Raw genomic sequence first — 16,406 nt, forward strand, 5'->3', positions numbered from 1 at the left:
ATCACATACAGCCTGGAAGGAGACTTCTGAGGTCCCAAAAGGAAATGGTGAGTGGAGGGAGTGTGTGTGTGTGGGGGCGGGGGATAACAATGGTGGGAGGAGTCAGAGGAGAAGACTCCTTTGAGGGAAAGACCATGGGTGAGTGTACGTTTGTGACCTGCAGGAATGGACTGGGTCTCTACCTCCTAGCCACATCCCTCCCTCATATCTTCATCTTGGTCGTGACCTGGGGTTACAGGCTGGGAGTCTGCCTCTGCAGAAGGATGGTCCTTCAACGCACTTCCGAAGAGGGGTGGGGACTCAAACCCAGACTCATCCTGCCCAAGAGCCTACCTAGCCCTAATTCTTCCTCTTCACCGTCTCCTCACTGCGTGCGTGCGTGTGGTGGCCTGGACGCTGCTGTTTTTCAGGCAATTGGATTCCAGGCTGGCGGGAGGCAACCCAGAGAGCTAGTGACTCGCCCACTGTTACACAGAGGGGCGAAGGCTCCGAGTCTGGGTGGTGGGTTGGCCCCTGGGCTGATTCCCAGAATCGCTGAATCCAAAGGCCCTCCTGGGAGATGGAGGCCAGGAAAAGGAAGTTCCAAAGATGAACTTTCAGATGCACACCACCCCCAAAGCCCCAGGAGGACCTGCAAATCACTTGGGTCTTCGCACTGTTTTCTCTGAGCAGAATCGCCTCTTTTTGAGACTCCCTTCCTGTGCCTGGTGAATTCTGGGTCCTTCCAAACTCAGCTCTGGGGCTCTGAAAACTAATTTGAAATGGGGAAGGGGTCAGAAAGGAGGCCGGTTTAGAGATAAGTATATTATATTCAGTAACTTTCTTATGTTCCTGTCAAAACCAGTTAGATGTTGTAATGGGTGAAAAAAATACTTGTTCACAATAGCTACATAAAATACCAAGGAATATGCTTAAGAAACAGAACTATAGGAACAAAACAACAAAATTTACAAAGGGACATAGAAGTAGTGAATTAGTGAAAATAATACCTGGTTCTAGATGGAAATATCCCATATTGTGAAGATGCATCATCTCTTTCAAATTAATTTCTAAAGGCAGGTAAGTCCATTTTTCAAAGGGTTTTTTTATTTTTCATTCTTTGGGGAGCCAGCTTTAAAAATTCTAAAATATTTATTCAGAAGACTATCTTTCCAAAATACCCATGAAAATTTGAAAAATCAAGAATCAGGATGACTTGCCCTCCGAAGTATTACAGAACTACAATCATTAAAAGAGTGAGGCTGGTGCAAAAGTAAATGGTTCCCTGGAAGAAAACGTATGGCCATCTGAGAATCTAGTACATATTATACGGTCAGTGGGAGAAAGGGTGGATCATTAAGTAGTGCTGTGATAACTGGTTAATCATTTGGGGAAACTTAAGTTATAAACTTACTTCACACCTTCCACCAAAACTAATTTCAAAGGAACTAAAGATATAAATGTAAATAACGAAAAAGTGTTCATATATAATATAGGTGAATGCGTTTAGAAGGTTACATTTGAAAAACCTTTAAGTATGGTACTGTAAATAGAATCTATAAAGAAAAAAATGACAGATTTGGCTACATTTTTAAAAATTAACTCTGATATAACAATAACAAAACAGGATAAACAAAATAAAAATGGAGAAATGTGATGTATGATAAAAGATAAGTGGATACTATTGTCTTTAATATATAAACAGCTATTATAAATTAAGGAAAGGAGACGCTCTGTGATCGAAAAAACAAGCAAAGGACATACACAGATTATTTTTTAAAAAAACACTATTGACAAACATAAATAGGAAAAACTAAGGAATATCTAAGGATTGCAAATTACAATGACAAAAGATTCTTTTTTCCTGCTTGAATTGGCAATAATTAAAAAGATTAGCAAGATTCACTGCTGTTGAGTGTGTTTGTTGACAGTAGCTTTCTTGAGGGCTATTTGGTAGCTATCAAAAGCCTTAAAAAATAAAAAAAAACGCCTAAGGAAATAAGGCAAATTCATAAAGAATGATCATTGTAGCAATGTTTATTATAGCAAAAATTGGAAACAAATTAAATACCTACGAATAGGAAAATGCCTAAATAAATTAAGATACATCCATACAATAAAAAGCAATTCCTTTAAAAGATTATGAAAATATATTGGTTAATATGAAAACAATTTATATTTGTAAATAAAAAGTAACAAAAAGTGTAGTTTTGTAAGTATCGGTATACAGGAAAAATATATTCTAAATATACTTTGCTGAATTGTCTAAAATGTTTTACTTTATCAGAACAAGAAATAATGCTTCCATTCGGGAAACGTAACTTCTCACGTCAGGGGGCCCTTTTTTCAGGAAGTTTTCCTTGACTGTCCTTTCCCCACTCCCACCTCAGCCCCGTTCTCACTGCGAGGTGGCTGGCTGACGGGTCCCCAGCTGGCCAACCAGCTCTTTCAGGACCCGTCACGGTTGATTTATCTCCATTCCTTAGGGCCTGGTACTTACTAGGTGCTCAACATGAGTGAAATGAAGAAATGAAGGAATAAATGGCCCAGTTGTCTCATGTTTCCGTGAACGATCGGTGGATTGGATGGAATCGAACTGACTGAAAAGCCCTAGATCAGATCCCACCGGCCCCAAACTGAAGGTGAGAAGAAGAAAAGCCTAAGAGTGGGAATCGATCTGGGTTCCTGTCCTCCTCAAGGCTCAGCAGCACCGTGATCCCGCTTAAGTTACGTGTCGCTGAACCTTGGCCGCCTCTCTGGAAAGTGGAACGTCACACGGCCCCCACGGACTGCGTGCCAAACGAGACAGCACACCCCAAGCGTTTGGCAGAATAGTGGTACACAGTAGGCGCTCAAAAATAGAAGCACACTGTTGGGCGCTGAACACCACTCTCCGCGCGTCTGTCCCAGGCTCAGCTGCACCCAACCAGAAGAGATAGGAGGCCTGGCGACCATGGTGGCCGTCTTTCCTGCGAGCTCCCTGCAGACGCCGGGCTGGATCCGACCGAGGGCTGCGGCCGCTGGGGCTCTGCGCTGGGGGTTCGGGCCGCGCTCTCGGCGCCGGTGCCCTCGCTCCCCCGCCTCCAGCTGACCCCGGGCTCACTCCTCCGAGGGGGGGTCGAGGGCCCGGTACGAGGCTGAGCACAGCGGGTCCCGTGGGTCGGGAGGGTGGGTGCGGACAGGGGCCCCAGACCAGGCATCGGCCGCCGCGCGCCGCCCGCGCCCGCGCCCGGAACCGAGCGGAACTTGGACCTGGGGTAGGGGGTCTCTCCTGGTGCTTCTGGGTTCAAGTTCTACCCTGTCCCCTACCAGCTGTCAGATGTGGGACACGTCACCTCGCCTCTGAGTCTGTCTGCTCACCTGTCAATGAGATAGTGGGACTCTCCTCGCAGAGGGAGGTGCGACTTAGACCCTGCAGGGGACGCGCAGGGCGCGAGGCCCGTCGCAGGAGAGCGCCACGGCGGGAAAGGTTCTTTCTGGCTGCAACACAGTGTCCGATCCCGGGCCCTGGCCCTGGCCCTGGCCCTGGCCGCACCCGTGGCTTTGACTACGCAAAAGGGCCATTTTTGCGGGCTGGGGGGGGGGCGGGGACCGCAAACCAGGCTGTGCTGCTTCCTGTTTCGCCCCGGGTGCCCACGGCCGAGTGTTAATTAACGTGGCTCCAGCGTTGATCCGGAGGAAAATGTTGTCGTGGTGTGTCTGTGCGTGTTCAGGTGTGTGCGTACCCACGCGCGGGGTCATGCGTGCCAGAGAGGTTGTGCGGCCCGCGTGGGCTTCTTCCAAAGGCACCGTCCCCCTTCTCCCCGCGCCCCCTTCCGGGTTAAGAGTTTCAGCCAAACTGACGGAATCTGGCGCGACCGAGGAAGGGGCGGGAGGGGCGATTTCGTCCCGGAGCCACTGGTTTGGGGATAATTACTTTTAATGTCAGAAAGATTTAGTTTAATATCATCTCTATTAGGCTGCCGGGACGGTAATTAAACGGGACGCGCTGCAGCCGGCAAACAGATGGCGTCTGCTCGCTCCGAGGCCGCGGACAAACAGCGCAAAAGTCAATGTCTCCCGGGTCCCCCATCAGCGCCCCCAGCCCTGCTTCTACTCAGCGCCACAGCGCCTCGCCTCCAGCCTCCCCCAAGCCCCTCGACCCCCAACCCCAGTCTCCACCCCAGTCTCCATCCCTTTGGACCCGCCACTGCCTGAATGAGGGTAAGGGGTGAGTGGGGGATGGTCCAGTAACGACCATGGGTGGAGGTGGATTGTCGTGTTTGGGAGCACTCACCCGGGGATCCCAGTCTCTGTCTGGCACAGCAGAGGCGTCAGCAAATGATCCTGAGCTAAGAGGACACGTATATGTGTGACCGTGTGAGGACGGGCTTTCTGCCCTCAGCCGCCTCGTTTCCGGGGAGGTCTGGCTTTCTCTGCCCAGGGTCCAGCCATCTGCAGCACCCCGGAGCAGGGTTAGGTCCGAGGGGAAGCGAGGGCACAGGTGTGAGAGCATAAGCTCCTGTCTAGGTGTTCAGGCACCGAGGTGGGAGTTGTGGGCGTCTGGGTGAGAAGTCTCAGGATGAGCACATGCTTATGAGATCGCTGTGGGGCCAATGGAACTTTCTGTAGGCGTCCTCTTGGGTGGGTGCGCAGCCTCAGAGGTGAATGCACCCCCTGGGCGGTCACAGCATGCAGGTGCGAGGGCGTGTGTGGTACTGCAGAATGAGGCCACACGTGCAGGTTGTGTGTCCAGGTGTGAAGCCACACTGTGTGTAGGGGGTAGCCCCTACTGCCTCAATCTGGGCATGCTCTCCCCCAACGCCGGGGCTCAGCCGGGCCACCCCCTTCCCGTCTGCTCCCCTCCTCAACCTCAGTCCAAATCAAGACGCCCTGAGTGGCCTGTGAGGGTGTTGAGTGCAGTGATCTCCATCCAGGACGATTACTCTCCTCCCTCCCAGACACACTCATCACATGAGCACCCCAACCTCAGGACACCCAAAGAAAGGTTGTGGGTCCTGAACCTGTTGGACTGTGAACACGCAGAACGAGAGCGAGAGAAGAGAAAGGGGCCTGTCGTAGGGATGGGCAGATTCCCTCTGGTTGGGCTGGGTTCCGGGATATGTCCTCTCCTCCTTCTAAGGAAACGAGGTTCCTTACACACTAGCGGGAGAGCTCCGGGTTCCCAAGTCTGGACCCGTGGCTCCCGCAGGTTCACTCGGACCAGAATGGGGGAATCTCAACAGGGGCTTGGTCTCAAGCTCGAAGAGGGGCGTATGGGCAACCGCCACCCGAAAGTTGGGCTGATTTCTATAGTTCATTTCGTTTGGAGTTTAAAATAATTTCTGGAAAACTTTGTCCAAGGTAGCTCTAAAAGGATCTGGCTGCGGTCCCCCCACCCCACCCACCTCGCTGCCGGAGTGCACTTAAAGCATAGATTTCCTTAACCTCGAAATCTCAAGGCTTCGGACGGTGGAGTCTGGGTCCTAGGCTCCTAGGACATATTATCCCAGACTCACTCCCTTACCCTCACTCCACGCGGGAGACCCTACGAGAGCTCACCCCTTCCTCATTCCCAAACACATTCTCAGGCTGGAATCTGTCAGGAGAGAACTGGCTGGTTTCTATCGCCGCCACAGACTCGGTCCGGGTCAGAGAGCGTCCGGTCAATTTTCTGGAAGCTCTCCGCGCCTCTCTAGCGCACACCACCCTCTCCCCCTCCCCCATACCCTCAGCCTGGTTCTTCGGTTTGGCTTCCCCGAGGAAGCTACGCGAGGTTCCGCGGTCTGCTGAGGGGTCCCGCTCGTCACGCCTTCCTCCCTGATCTCCAGCCCCAGGAGTCAGAGGCGGCTGGGTTGGCAGGGCACGACCCATTAGTCGTGCCAGGTGGAAGGGGCTGCTTCCAGAGGCCGAGTCTGCACGACCAGTACGTCTGCGCCCCAGATAGCTCCGGCCAGAAGCCCCTAGGGCTGGAAGTTCGAAAGAACAACGCGGAAACGCATGGTCTGAAGTGGAGAGAGAACGACAGGGAAACGCATGTTTTTCTTGTTAAACGAATTGTTTTAAACGAGAGAAAGAAAAGTAAACAATAAAAATGAGAGTGAGAACATTAGAAGACAGGAAGAAAAGGTACAGAGAATCACAGCTAGACAAACCCAAGGCGATCTCGCCCGAGGACCGCGGCATTAATTCCAGATGTTGCCATTCAAAAGGGAATTAAAATCCAAAACCTGTTACCTCTTCTGCAGACAGAGCCGCATCTCAGGGCCGTGACGTCAGGACAGGTGAATAAGGCGAAAGTTAGAACTACTCCTGGGGGCCTCAGCGACCTTGTCTCCGGCCCCGAGGACAGACGGACGAGTGCACGTCCCGCATCCAGAAGGATCTGGGGAGACAGGGAGGCCACTTTTTACTTTCGTTTAAAAAAGAAAATTAAACCGTTCGTCAATTAAAAACAATGACAAAATGAATCCCACCACCATGGAAAAGAAATCGAGACGCTGCAGAAATGAGGAAAGGAAAGAGCAAGAGGCAAAGGGACGGGGTTAGGGCGGGGCTGAGAGGGGAAAGGCTCAAAGCGCAAGGGACACGGCGGGCGCCGACAGGAAGCGCAATCTCATTTCTCCTCTCCAGGCTCCACTTTAAAAACGGAAATCCTTACAAAACACACTTACCCTCCGTGACACCTATCGTATCAGGACTTTTAAAATAAAGAACCTGCGTTTTAAAGGTGGCAGGGGAAAAACCAAAACAGCCCCAACTACACCAAATTCATCGGACTTGGGAGCACGCTGAAACAGAGCTGGAAGGAGGCAGGAAAAATCGTCTTGGCATTTATGCCATATACACCCTCCCTTCTCCACCCGCGTTCCACCCCCACCCTGACCGCGGTAATTGAATTGTCACCTGCCCCCATCTTGCCCCCGGCTGCCTGGCCAGGGACACTTGGGAAAGTTGACCTTGCCAAGCGCACCCGGCTAGTGCGAGTCGCGCAGCCGAGCCCGCGCTCCAGAAGCCGAGGGGTTACACACGTCAACGTAGAGGCGCACGGGACACAGTAATTAAGCACCATTCACATGCTCTCGGGCGCACGGATACTACTTGTCACGATATTTGCAACGCTCCTCCTTGCACACTTTTTTCCACTCCTTCCCTGGCGCGCCCCCTCCCCTCCCCAAGGGACTCAATGGAGCTTGTGGAGTTTCGAATCTTTCGGACACAGTAGAATGCGGGGCTCCCCGGGCGCGGGCCCGGCCAATCAGAGTGCCGTCTGCCTCCCCTGGCCAATGGCAGGCTCCACATTGTTGTCCAATTCTGTCTAATGGAGCCCCAAGGAGCAACAATAGAGCGGGCGAGCGGATCATTGAGAGTCTGGCAGCGCCGGGCAACTAGGGGCCCGCCTGTGCGCTGCGTCGGGTGCGCTCCGCGAGGGGACGCAGCGCGGCGAGGGCCAGGTCGCGGGTTCCAGCCAGCCCGTCCCTAAACAGTGCCCTGGCTCCAATTTCCTACGGAAGGGTCGGACTGCGCAGCGTTCTGTGGGGGTCCGGAAGTTCGGACATGGTGACTGAAGGAGGGTGACGTGGTCTGATCAGGGGCCGGGGGGCGAGGGGACGAGGCCAAGAGCGCCAGCGTCGCGAGCGGACCTGGGAGGCGCGTGCTGCGCCAGCGGAGAAGGAGGATCCCCGAGCCCGAGGCAGGTAGTTGAGGGCCTCAGGGAGGGCAGGGGAGGCAGCCCGGCCTTCGGCCCGGGCCACGTTGGCCTTGGGGACTGTGCGGCCCGAGGGGCCTGAAAGGAGAGGCCGCGCGCGTAGGGAAGGGGTCCAGAATTCTCGGGCGGTGAAACCAGGACTCGGTCCCGGGCTCTGGTGAGACCGGGGGATCCAGGGGAGGCCGCAGCGGAGGCTCAGAGTTGGGCCTGCTTTGGCCTTCTGGGGCCGCGGCGCAGGTGGGACTCCTGCGTTCGCTCAGGGCCGGTTCCAGAGGCCATTCCCCTCCCTCGGTGTTGCCTGCTGGGCCATCCAAGTGTCTGGAACCCAACTCTGAGACCAGAGCGCGGGAATCTGCGCCGAGCGGGGTCCCGCGGGGCCCCGGGATGTGGGAGGGCGTGTCTGACGACTCGGTGCCTAAACAGGGAGGGGAGGAGAAGGCGGCGTGAGCTGGTCAGCGAAAAGGATCTCCCTCCTGCAACACCTAACTTTTGCAAGATACTTTTCCCTCCCCGACTACTGCTCCAGATTACAAGGCTAAATTTTGCCACAGATTTTACTCCACCCCCACCCCAGTTTATGCCTCTAGATTTTTTCCCCTCACGCACAGTACTCTCCTCCGCGTGGACCCGGGGACCCAGACACCTATGTCAGCTGGGTTTTGCTGTTTTCCTCACTCCTCGGGGTAGCCAACTTTGGGCTGCGTTTGCCTATCCAAAGAAAGTTTCTTCAGCTGAATTTTCTCTTTAACACTCCTCCCCAGGCCTCCTAAACTTAGTTCTACACCTATTTTCTCTCCCCCTCTCTGGAGGCCCTCACCATGGAACTTGTAGCCCCCACAGTTCCACAGGTCCCTGGGCCTCTTGGCCTAACTTTGCCCCTAACTTTCCTAGCCCTCACTCTCCTTACTAGAGCTATTCTTTCTGTTCCTGATTTTTCTCTCGAATTCTCCTGCTCCCACGAGCCAAAAACAAACACAAACCCCTCCAGCCCAATCGGTTGAACTCTAAGCCTTGATCTCTCTCTCTCTCTGTGTGTGTCTCTCTCTCTCTCTCTCACACACACACACACACACACACACATTTCGCCTCGGGTTTTCCTGTTTTGCTCTTGGCATCAATCTACCGGATCAATCAAAATTTTCTCTCTATTCCGACTCCCATCAAACAAATATTTCCCTTTGCGCGCCTAACCCCAATTAAACTAAACTTTAGGGGGATAACATTTTCTTTTTCAAACCCTCGTTACATCCATCTGAACCAGTGACTTTCTACCTTTGTTTTAAAAGAATTTTTTCCCCCATCGGAACTACTGATTCAAACGAAATCGTACACCCAACGCGTAAATCAGATATAAGAGCTCTGGTGGGAGTAGGGTGTGGAGCTCGGCCTCAGAGGAGGGCTCCGAAGGCACCTCCTCCAGCCATTCGGCAACCCGTAGCCAAACTTCGGCGGCGGGAAGTTCCGTTTCTAAGGCTGGGATCCTCGAGTGTGCTTTAGCTTCGCGCACCGTACACGCCTCACCCCAAGTCTCTTCCCCCACCCCACGGTCTTCCACGCCAGGTCCTGACATGGAGCTGCGCTCGGAGCTGCCCAGCGTGCCCAGCGCAGCGACGGCGGCGGCGACAGCGACGGGGCCGCCCGTGGCGTCTGTGGCGTCGGTGGCAGCTGCAGCCGCAGCGGCCGCCTCGCTACCGGTGAGCGTGGCGGGCGGCTTGTTACGGGCGCCGCCGCTGTTGTTGCGGGCGGCGGAGAAGTACCCGCGGACCCCCAAGTGCGCGCGCTGCCGCAACCACGGCGTTGTGTCGGCGCTCAAGGGCCACAAACGCTACTGCCGCTGGAAGGACTGCCTGTGCGCCAAGTGCACGCTCATCGCCGAGCGCCAGCGCGTCATGGCGGCGCAGGTGGCGCTGCGCAGGCAGCAGGCGCAGGAAGAGAACGAGGCGCGCGAGCTGCAGCTGCTCTACGGCACCGCCGAGGGGCTGGCTCTGGCCGCTGCCAACGGCATCATCCCTCCGCGACCCGCCTACGAGGTCTTCGGCTCTGTGTGCGCCGCCGACGGCGGGGGGCCAGGAGCGGCAGCGCCAGTGGTGACCGGCGGCGGCGCAGCGGGCGCGGGGAGCTCAGGTGAGAGCACGGCCGGGCGCGGAGGCGGGGCGCGCAGGGACGCGTGCGCGGCGCAGGGACGCGGCTCCGTACTGAAAGGGTAGAAGCCCCTCTCCACGCGTCCCGACCGCTGGAGTCCAACGCGCACCAGCCCCTAATTTGGGTCATAGACACGTGAACTCGCCTTTCCCCACTTTCTGAAGTTTTTCTGCAGTTTTCTCCTTTCTTTCACCGCAGGCCCAAATGTGAATGCTTTAATCTTATGTCCCTACCAAAAGCAGGCAGGTCCCAGCGTCCTGGCTCACTTCGCTCGGTATTCTCCCCAGCGCAGAAACCCGCGCGTGTTCTCTCTTCGTTCTGTACTTCTCCACACGCTGCAGTTCCTTCCGCGCAATCTCAACTCTCTTCGGAAATCCGACCCTCTCCAAGGCCCTCCCGAGTCCCGCATCGCTTTCTGTGGATATTGAAGACATCTCGTTCCTTTTCCCCGTGTAATTCCTTTGCTCAAGTTCCTAATGCTCCCCGGACAACCGCAGGCTGTGCCCCCCTTCCTTCTTTCTAGCTTCTTTCCCCACTCGTCCCGGGTTTCTCAGAGTAGGAGTTCTCTCACTTCCCTCGATCTTCTTTCCTCTTTAACATCCATTCCCTGCCCCACCCTCTTCTTCACAACTCCCTTGGCTTTTTCTTCGGAGGTAGGAAATTAGGCCAGGGCTCTTCCAGGGCCCGCTCAGCTCTCCGCTTTGGGAGGGAAGAACTTCTTCGGTCTTAATTTGGAAAGGTGGCTTGGAAATAAGGGCTCTAGTTTTTCCTGAAGAGAGGCTTGGATCTTGTAGATAGATGGCCAAGGCGCTTTCCTTTACAGGCTATGCTGCCCGGGGCCAGACTGCACCCAGACCTGGGCTGGCTCTTGGAATCACAAAGGTGGAGTGGGGTCTTCTGTACAGTGTGTGGTGTAGGTGGAAGTCATGTTGGCTCCTGCTGGAACCCCAGGCCAGGCCACTTCTCCAGGGCAGGGCAGGGCTAGGAAGGGCGATAAGGGTGGAGGTATTGGGGCACAGATGTAGGAAGAGGGGCACTGGACATTGAGTTCACAGGGCACATGTGGTTAGGTTCTTAGTATACAGAAAGAGAGCACTCCCTGTGGGCAGGGAAAGAGAGACGGGCTGTAGGGGCTCGGAGAGGAAGGAATGGTGGAACAAAATGAAAGAGGGGCACTGGAGCCCACTGGATGAAAGTCTTGGGGCTCAGAGGGCAAGGAAGCTGGGATGCAAAGGGCTGGGGTGCTGTAGGTTCGGTCGCCTTCCGGCTCCTAACTGCTCCTCTCACATCCCTCTTCTCCCCTCCCAGAGGCCAAGTTACAGAAGTTTGACCTGTTCCCCAAGACACTGCTACAGGCAGGCCGCCCGGGCAGCCCACCGCCGCCACCCGGGAAGCCCTTATCACCAGACGGTGCAGACTCGGGTCCCGGGACATCGTCTCCGGACGTGCGGCCAGGCTCGGGCTCCGAGAACGGCGATGGCGAGTCCTTTTCGGGGTCACCCCTGGCCCGGGCCTCCAAGGAGGCAGGGGGCAGCTGCCCGGGCAGCGCTGGCCCCGGAGGCGGCGGCGAGGAGGACAGCCCGGGCTCCGCCAGCCCTCTGGGCTCGGAATCCGGTTCGGAGGCCGACAAAGAAGAGGCAGAGGCTGCGCCCGCGTCGGGGCTGGGCGGGGGCCCGGGTCCACGGCAGCGGACGCCGCTGGACATCTTGACGCGCGTCTTCCCGGGCCACCGGCGAGGCGTCCTGGAGCTGGTGTTGCAGGGCTGCGGTGGCGACGTGGTGCAAGCCATCGAGCAAGTGCTGAACCACCACCGTGGGGGCCTGGTGGCCGGCCTCGGCCCCGCCGCGCCCCCTGATAAGGCCGCGGTGGGCGCGGTAGCAGCTGCGGAGGACGGGTGGCCAGGCCGCGTGGACGCCGCCGCCGCGGGAGGACCCGGGCTGCCCGCGCCGCTGCAGCCCGGCCCCGCTGCACCTCCGCACCACAGACCTCTGCTGGCCGGCGCCATGGCTCCCGGGGCGCTGGGCTCGCTGAGCAGCCGCTCGGCCTTCTCGCCTCTGCAGCCCAACGCCAGTCACTTCGGCGCCGACGCAGGTGCTTACCCGCTGGGCGCGCCTCTCGGCCTCAGCCCCCTGCGCCTGGCCTACTCCGCGGCGGCGGCGCACAGCCGCGGCCTGGCCTTCATGGCGCCTTACTCCACGGCCGGCCTGGTGCCCACACTCGGCTTCCGCCCTCCCGTGGACTACGCCTTCAGTGATCTCATGCGCGACCGCTCGGCCGCCGCCGCCGCTGTGCACAAGGAGCCGACCTACGGCGGCGGCCTGTACGGCCCGATGGTCAATGGCGCCCCTGAAAAGCAGTAGGGTCAGCGCCCTGGCAGCCGGGCGGCCCCCAAACTGGGACCCCAGCCTTGTCCCCGCGGGCCGCCGGCCCCTCTTCGCCCGGCGTGCTCTGTGCGCTCTGGCTGGGGCCCTCTCCGCTCCAAGGTGGTTTTCAGTTTTGATTTGAAGGGTGGGTGGGGAGAGCTGAGCAAAGGGGAGCAGCTACCGAGGCAGATCTTCTCAGAGGAGGTGCGCGGCCCGGATTCTCATTCCCCATCCCCTCCCCAAGGCTTCCCAGCTCTTCCAAAGGCGACACGTCTGCATTCAGAGGCTGCGTCCGCCGTGCACGCCCTGCCTCTCAGTTTGCTACACCCATCCTGCCCGCGCGCTCACATGGATGGCAGGCTAGTCCGCGAGTCTGTCTTCTGTGTCTCCTCCGTTTAAGAATTTTAAATATGCGCTCTAACAAATATAAATTTAGGATGTATAAATCTCTTGGCACTGAGTCGAGTCTTTGGGACACATATATATCGGTATCAATTGTAAAAAAAAAAGGAAACAAGTTCTAAGGTGCACTTTCCTCGTTTCGGTATTTGTCGCTCTCTTTGTTGCTTATGCCGATAAGCATGGGTTTCCTTGGTGCAGTGTGAGTTTTTATACATGTATAAATCTATATGTAATTATACATATATATACAAGCCAGTGTATAATGTTATAAAATGGAATTCTAAGTTATTAATTGTAATCTGTAGGTGACCTCGGTATTAACGTGAAGAATATTCAAAAACAAGCAAAAACATGGACAAAATGGAAAAAAATTAGACTATGCGCGAATTGTACTTATCAGGTTTTATAGATTAAATATATTGGAAACTCGGGACGAACCCTGCACACCCGCCCCTCTGCCTGGGCCGGTCTCTCCCTAAGGAGCGGTCAAGATGCGAATTGAAGCAGAAACAGCGACGTGTGACTGAGCCAGACCCGCGTGCCCGGAGGCCCATCCCGGTCTCCCGGGACTCGCCAAACGCCCCGGCCGTGGGGCCGGCGGCGGGAAACGCTGCTGCAGAGAATGGCTCACTTTGTGCTTTTCTTTGCATAGACATGAGCTAGAAATAAATGTTATTTTCTAAGAAAACAACACTGAATCCCGTCCCGCTCCTGGGGCGGCCGGATTGAAAAGGTCTTGATTTCCCACTCGGGCCGCGGTGCCAGGGAGGAACTTGACCCAAGTCCGGCTGGTGCTGGGACCCTCGGAGGTGCGGGGCGAGGCAGGGCCTCGGGGAGCGGTGCCGGACGGATGGGAACTCCGGGAGGAGCGGCGCCCGCTGCGCTTCGCAGCCCCGGGTCCCTCCCTCTCCCGGCGTGGGCGCTCGGGCTGCGGCAGGGTGGCCTCGCCAGTGCCCTCGGTCCCCGGATCGCGAGCCTTCCCCGAATCCTGCGAGGCTCGCAGCTGGTTCCAGTTCTCCCCGGGGCTCAGATTTGGGCGCAGCTTGGGTCTCCCACTGCGCGCCTCCCTTCTCAGAGAGGTTTGGCATCAAGGACGGCGGAGGTAGCAGCTGGGGAGGGAAGACTGCGACCGTTCTCCCACAGAGAGTTATTTTCGGGTGTTACTGGGAGTTTTTTGGGGGTGTTGGTGGGGTGCTGCTCTCGCCTGACGCAGTGTAATCCGAGAGTGGAGGTGCGGACGCGCCTTCCAGCGAGACCTCACTTTGCACCCCTTTTACTTTCCCTCCGTACGCGGATCTGAGCAAATGAGGGGATCCCGGGCCGACCCTCTACTCAGGCGGTCATCCTGCTCCCGACAGGATGACTCCCCCTCTTCGGAAAACAGGGTGCCCCCTCCCCTAAGCTGGCCCCGGCGACTTCCCAAGGTAAACTTCTGGGGCCGGCTCGAGTTCCGCCAGGCGGTGAAACTTAATAGCAGGACAAGAAAACGGTTTAATAAAGAAGGGCTTTAATAGGGAACTAATTTGATTGAGTCTCCTAATTCCACTTTAATTGGAAAGGGGTTTGGCTGTTTGGTTATAAAGTGCGAGGGTGACGAGGAGATGGAAGTGGGGGGAGAAGGAGCGAGAGAAGAAAGATGGGAGCAGGGCAGATGAGAGAGAACAGAAGAGGGAGAGAGGAGAAAGGAGAAAGGAACGTGGGAAGAGTTACTCATGAGACGCGAGGAAGGCGAGAGAAAGCGCGGGGAGCATGTAGCAGTGTGAACTGTCTTGCCCTTCAGCGCTGCGCCCTCTCAAGCCCCAGCGCCCTCCTCCCACTCCAGGTTTCCGCAGGTCTCTATTCCTCTCTCAGCCCACGCAGCCGTCCTCGTCCCGGCCTCTGCCCTCATCCCACCCAAGGTGAATGAACCTAAGACCTATCTGGGTTTCGTGATTTCACTGGAGGTCCCGGAGCCAAGCTGGACCCGAGGGGGCGGCCTGTGGGCCCGTGTTACCCACTCTCAAGAACATTTGGAGCTTCGTACATTTCAAGATTATTCTTTTAGTTTATCCTCAAGGCAAACCGGGAAGAATGTAGTGAGTGATCGTCGGCTCCGTTTCACAGAAGAGGAAATAGAGGCCCAGAGTGGTTTAGGGACTTGCCTAACTGTTCTGGGACCCTAGATCTCTCCTCCTCCCCAGTCCAGCGGGCCTACTCCCCTTCTCTCATGAATCGGTTTCTGCTGGCCGACAGGGGCTCTGAGGAAAGCCCTTTCGGGGTACCCAGGCAGCCACGAGCCGGGAGGCGGCCTCAGCTCCTTGCTGTAAACATCTTGGGTAGAGCTCAGAATGGTTCTCGTGGTGGAAGTTCGAGTGGGTCGGGTAGGGGCGTTCCCAGGTTCCTCACCTCCCCGCCTGGCGTGTCTCCGTGGCCCAAGCCTCGCCATGGAAACCCAGGGCCGTTAGTCACAGCCTTGACTCCTGGTAAAGTCCTGCACCGCGCGTGCCCCAGACTCCACTGCCCACTGTGCAGTCAGGAAGACAGGCTCAGACACGGACGGTGCCCTGCCCACAGTTGCACATCCAGGCTCCGAGGAGCCAGAATCAGAACTCAGGATGCCCAAGCCAGGTTGCTAGGTGGCAGTGGAGTGGCCGAGGGAGTGGGGTGCGTGGAGGGTCGGGGTGGGTGGGTGAGTAAGCGACTCTGGTTCTGGGAGCTTCAGCCGAGGGTGGGAAGGGCTGGGGCCTGAGCTCCTCCGTGATCCCGGCAGGGAGGAGCTTGGGGTTCCAAAGTTGCAGGCTGTGCTCGAGCACCCCTGATGCCAGTGGACATTAGCGGGAAAGTCACCTCTTTTCTGCAGGGAGCAGAAGGTAGAATGGGGTCTCTACTGTCCATGCTTATTCCCTAACTCTCCCCTAAGTCTGCTGGACCTGACCCTGGCCTGGGCATTGGCGGGACTTGGGCCTGGATTTCCTGGGGGAGCTCGGACTGGTGGGGAGACAGACTAACCAAGTGCTAGTTGTTTTTAAATTATTTTTCTTCTTCTCCCCTTCCTCCTCTGCCTCCTCCTTCCCTTTCTTCATAACAACAGCAGCAGCTACACACTATTGAGTTCCTACTGTGTGCCAAGTCCAGTACTAAGCACGTTTTACACAGGCTCCTGCTTAGTGGGTGACAGAGAGCCAAGAGCTCGGATCCAGGCTCCGTTGCTAGCTAGGTTTATTCATTCATGGATTACTTCAGTCAGCAAATATTTACGAAGTACTTACTGTATGCCAAACCCAGTTCTGGCAGCTTGAGATACACAATTGTGAAAACAGGCACCATTCCTGTCCTCTAAAAATGCAGTGTGGTGGGGCCCAGAGGCCACTAAGCAGGCGAGGCAGAAGCACTGATCAAGGAAAGGCCAGGTAGGCAGGTGCTTCACCGCGATGTCCTTCATTCCTTGCAGCTAATAGTACTGTCTGCCTCCCTGGGTGCTGTGAGGATTAAATGAGATAATATGCAAAAACTCTTAGGTCAGTGCCCACTCATTAGGTGTTCGTTCTTATCATTCTCAGATCCTTCCTTTGATGTGGGTATTGTTCCATTTCACAGAAAAGAAAATAGCTCAGAGGGATTGAATGGCTGGAGCAAGTTATGCTTATAAATCCTCTCAAGTGTCACAGGTTATGGGAGATGCCCTGCCCAGAGCAAGTGGCCACAGAGAAGGGTCATCAGATGGGAGAGTGTAGGTTCTGGAAATGCTTCTGAGAGGAGGTGAGGCTGCAGCTGAGTCCTGAGGGCACGGTGAGGGGCAGCCTTGTGATTTATGGCAGGGATTTGGTGAGGGAGTGAAGGGTATCTCTGGAGGA

General features: G+C 56.0%; 1 protein-coding gene across 1 annotated transcript; it reads left to right on the top strand.

The window, feature by feature from the left end:
* Positions 1-12,285, top strand: DMRTA2 (DMRT like family A2). Its single transcript, XM_081056644.1, has 3 exons — positions 1-47; positions 9,227-9,790; positions 11,117-12,285. The coding sequence occupies exons 2-3, from the start codon at positions 9,235-9,237 to the stop codon at positions 12,166-12,168; spliced, it is 1,608 nt and encodes a 535-aa protein (XP_080912770.1). The 5' UTR covers positions 1-47; positions 9,227-9,234; the 3' UTR covers positions 12,169-12,285.
* The last annotated feature ends 4,121 nt before the right edge of the window (positions 12,286-16,406 follow it).

This window comes from Rhinolophus hipposideros (genome assembly GCF_964194185.1).
Source record: "Rhinolophus hipposideros genome assembly, chromosome: 8".
Taxonomy (NCBI): domain Eukaryota; kingdom Metazoa; phylum Chordata; class Mammalia; order Chiroptera; family Rhinolophidae; genus Rhinolophus; species Rhinolophus hipposideros.

Coding starts and splice junctions, on each gene's coding strand:
- DMRTA2 (XM_081056644.1), top strand. CDS start 9,235: ATGGAGCTGCGCTCGGAGCTGCCCAGCGTGCCCAGCGCAGCGACGGCG. Junction 9,791..11,116: donor AGCGGGCGCGGGGAGCTCAG/GTGAGAGCACGG, acceptor CTCCCCTCCCAG/AGGCCAAGTTACAGAAGTTT.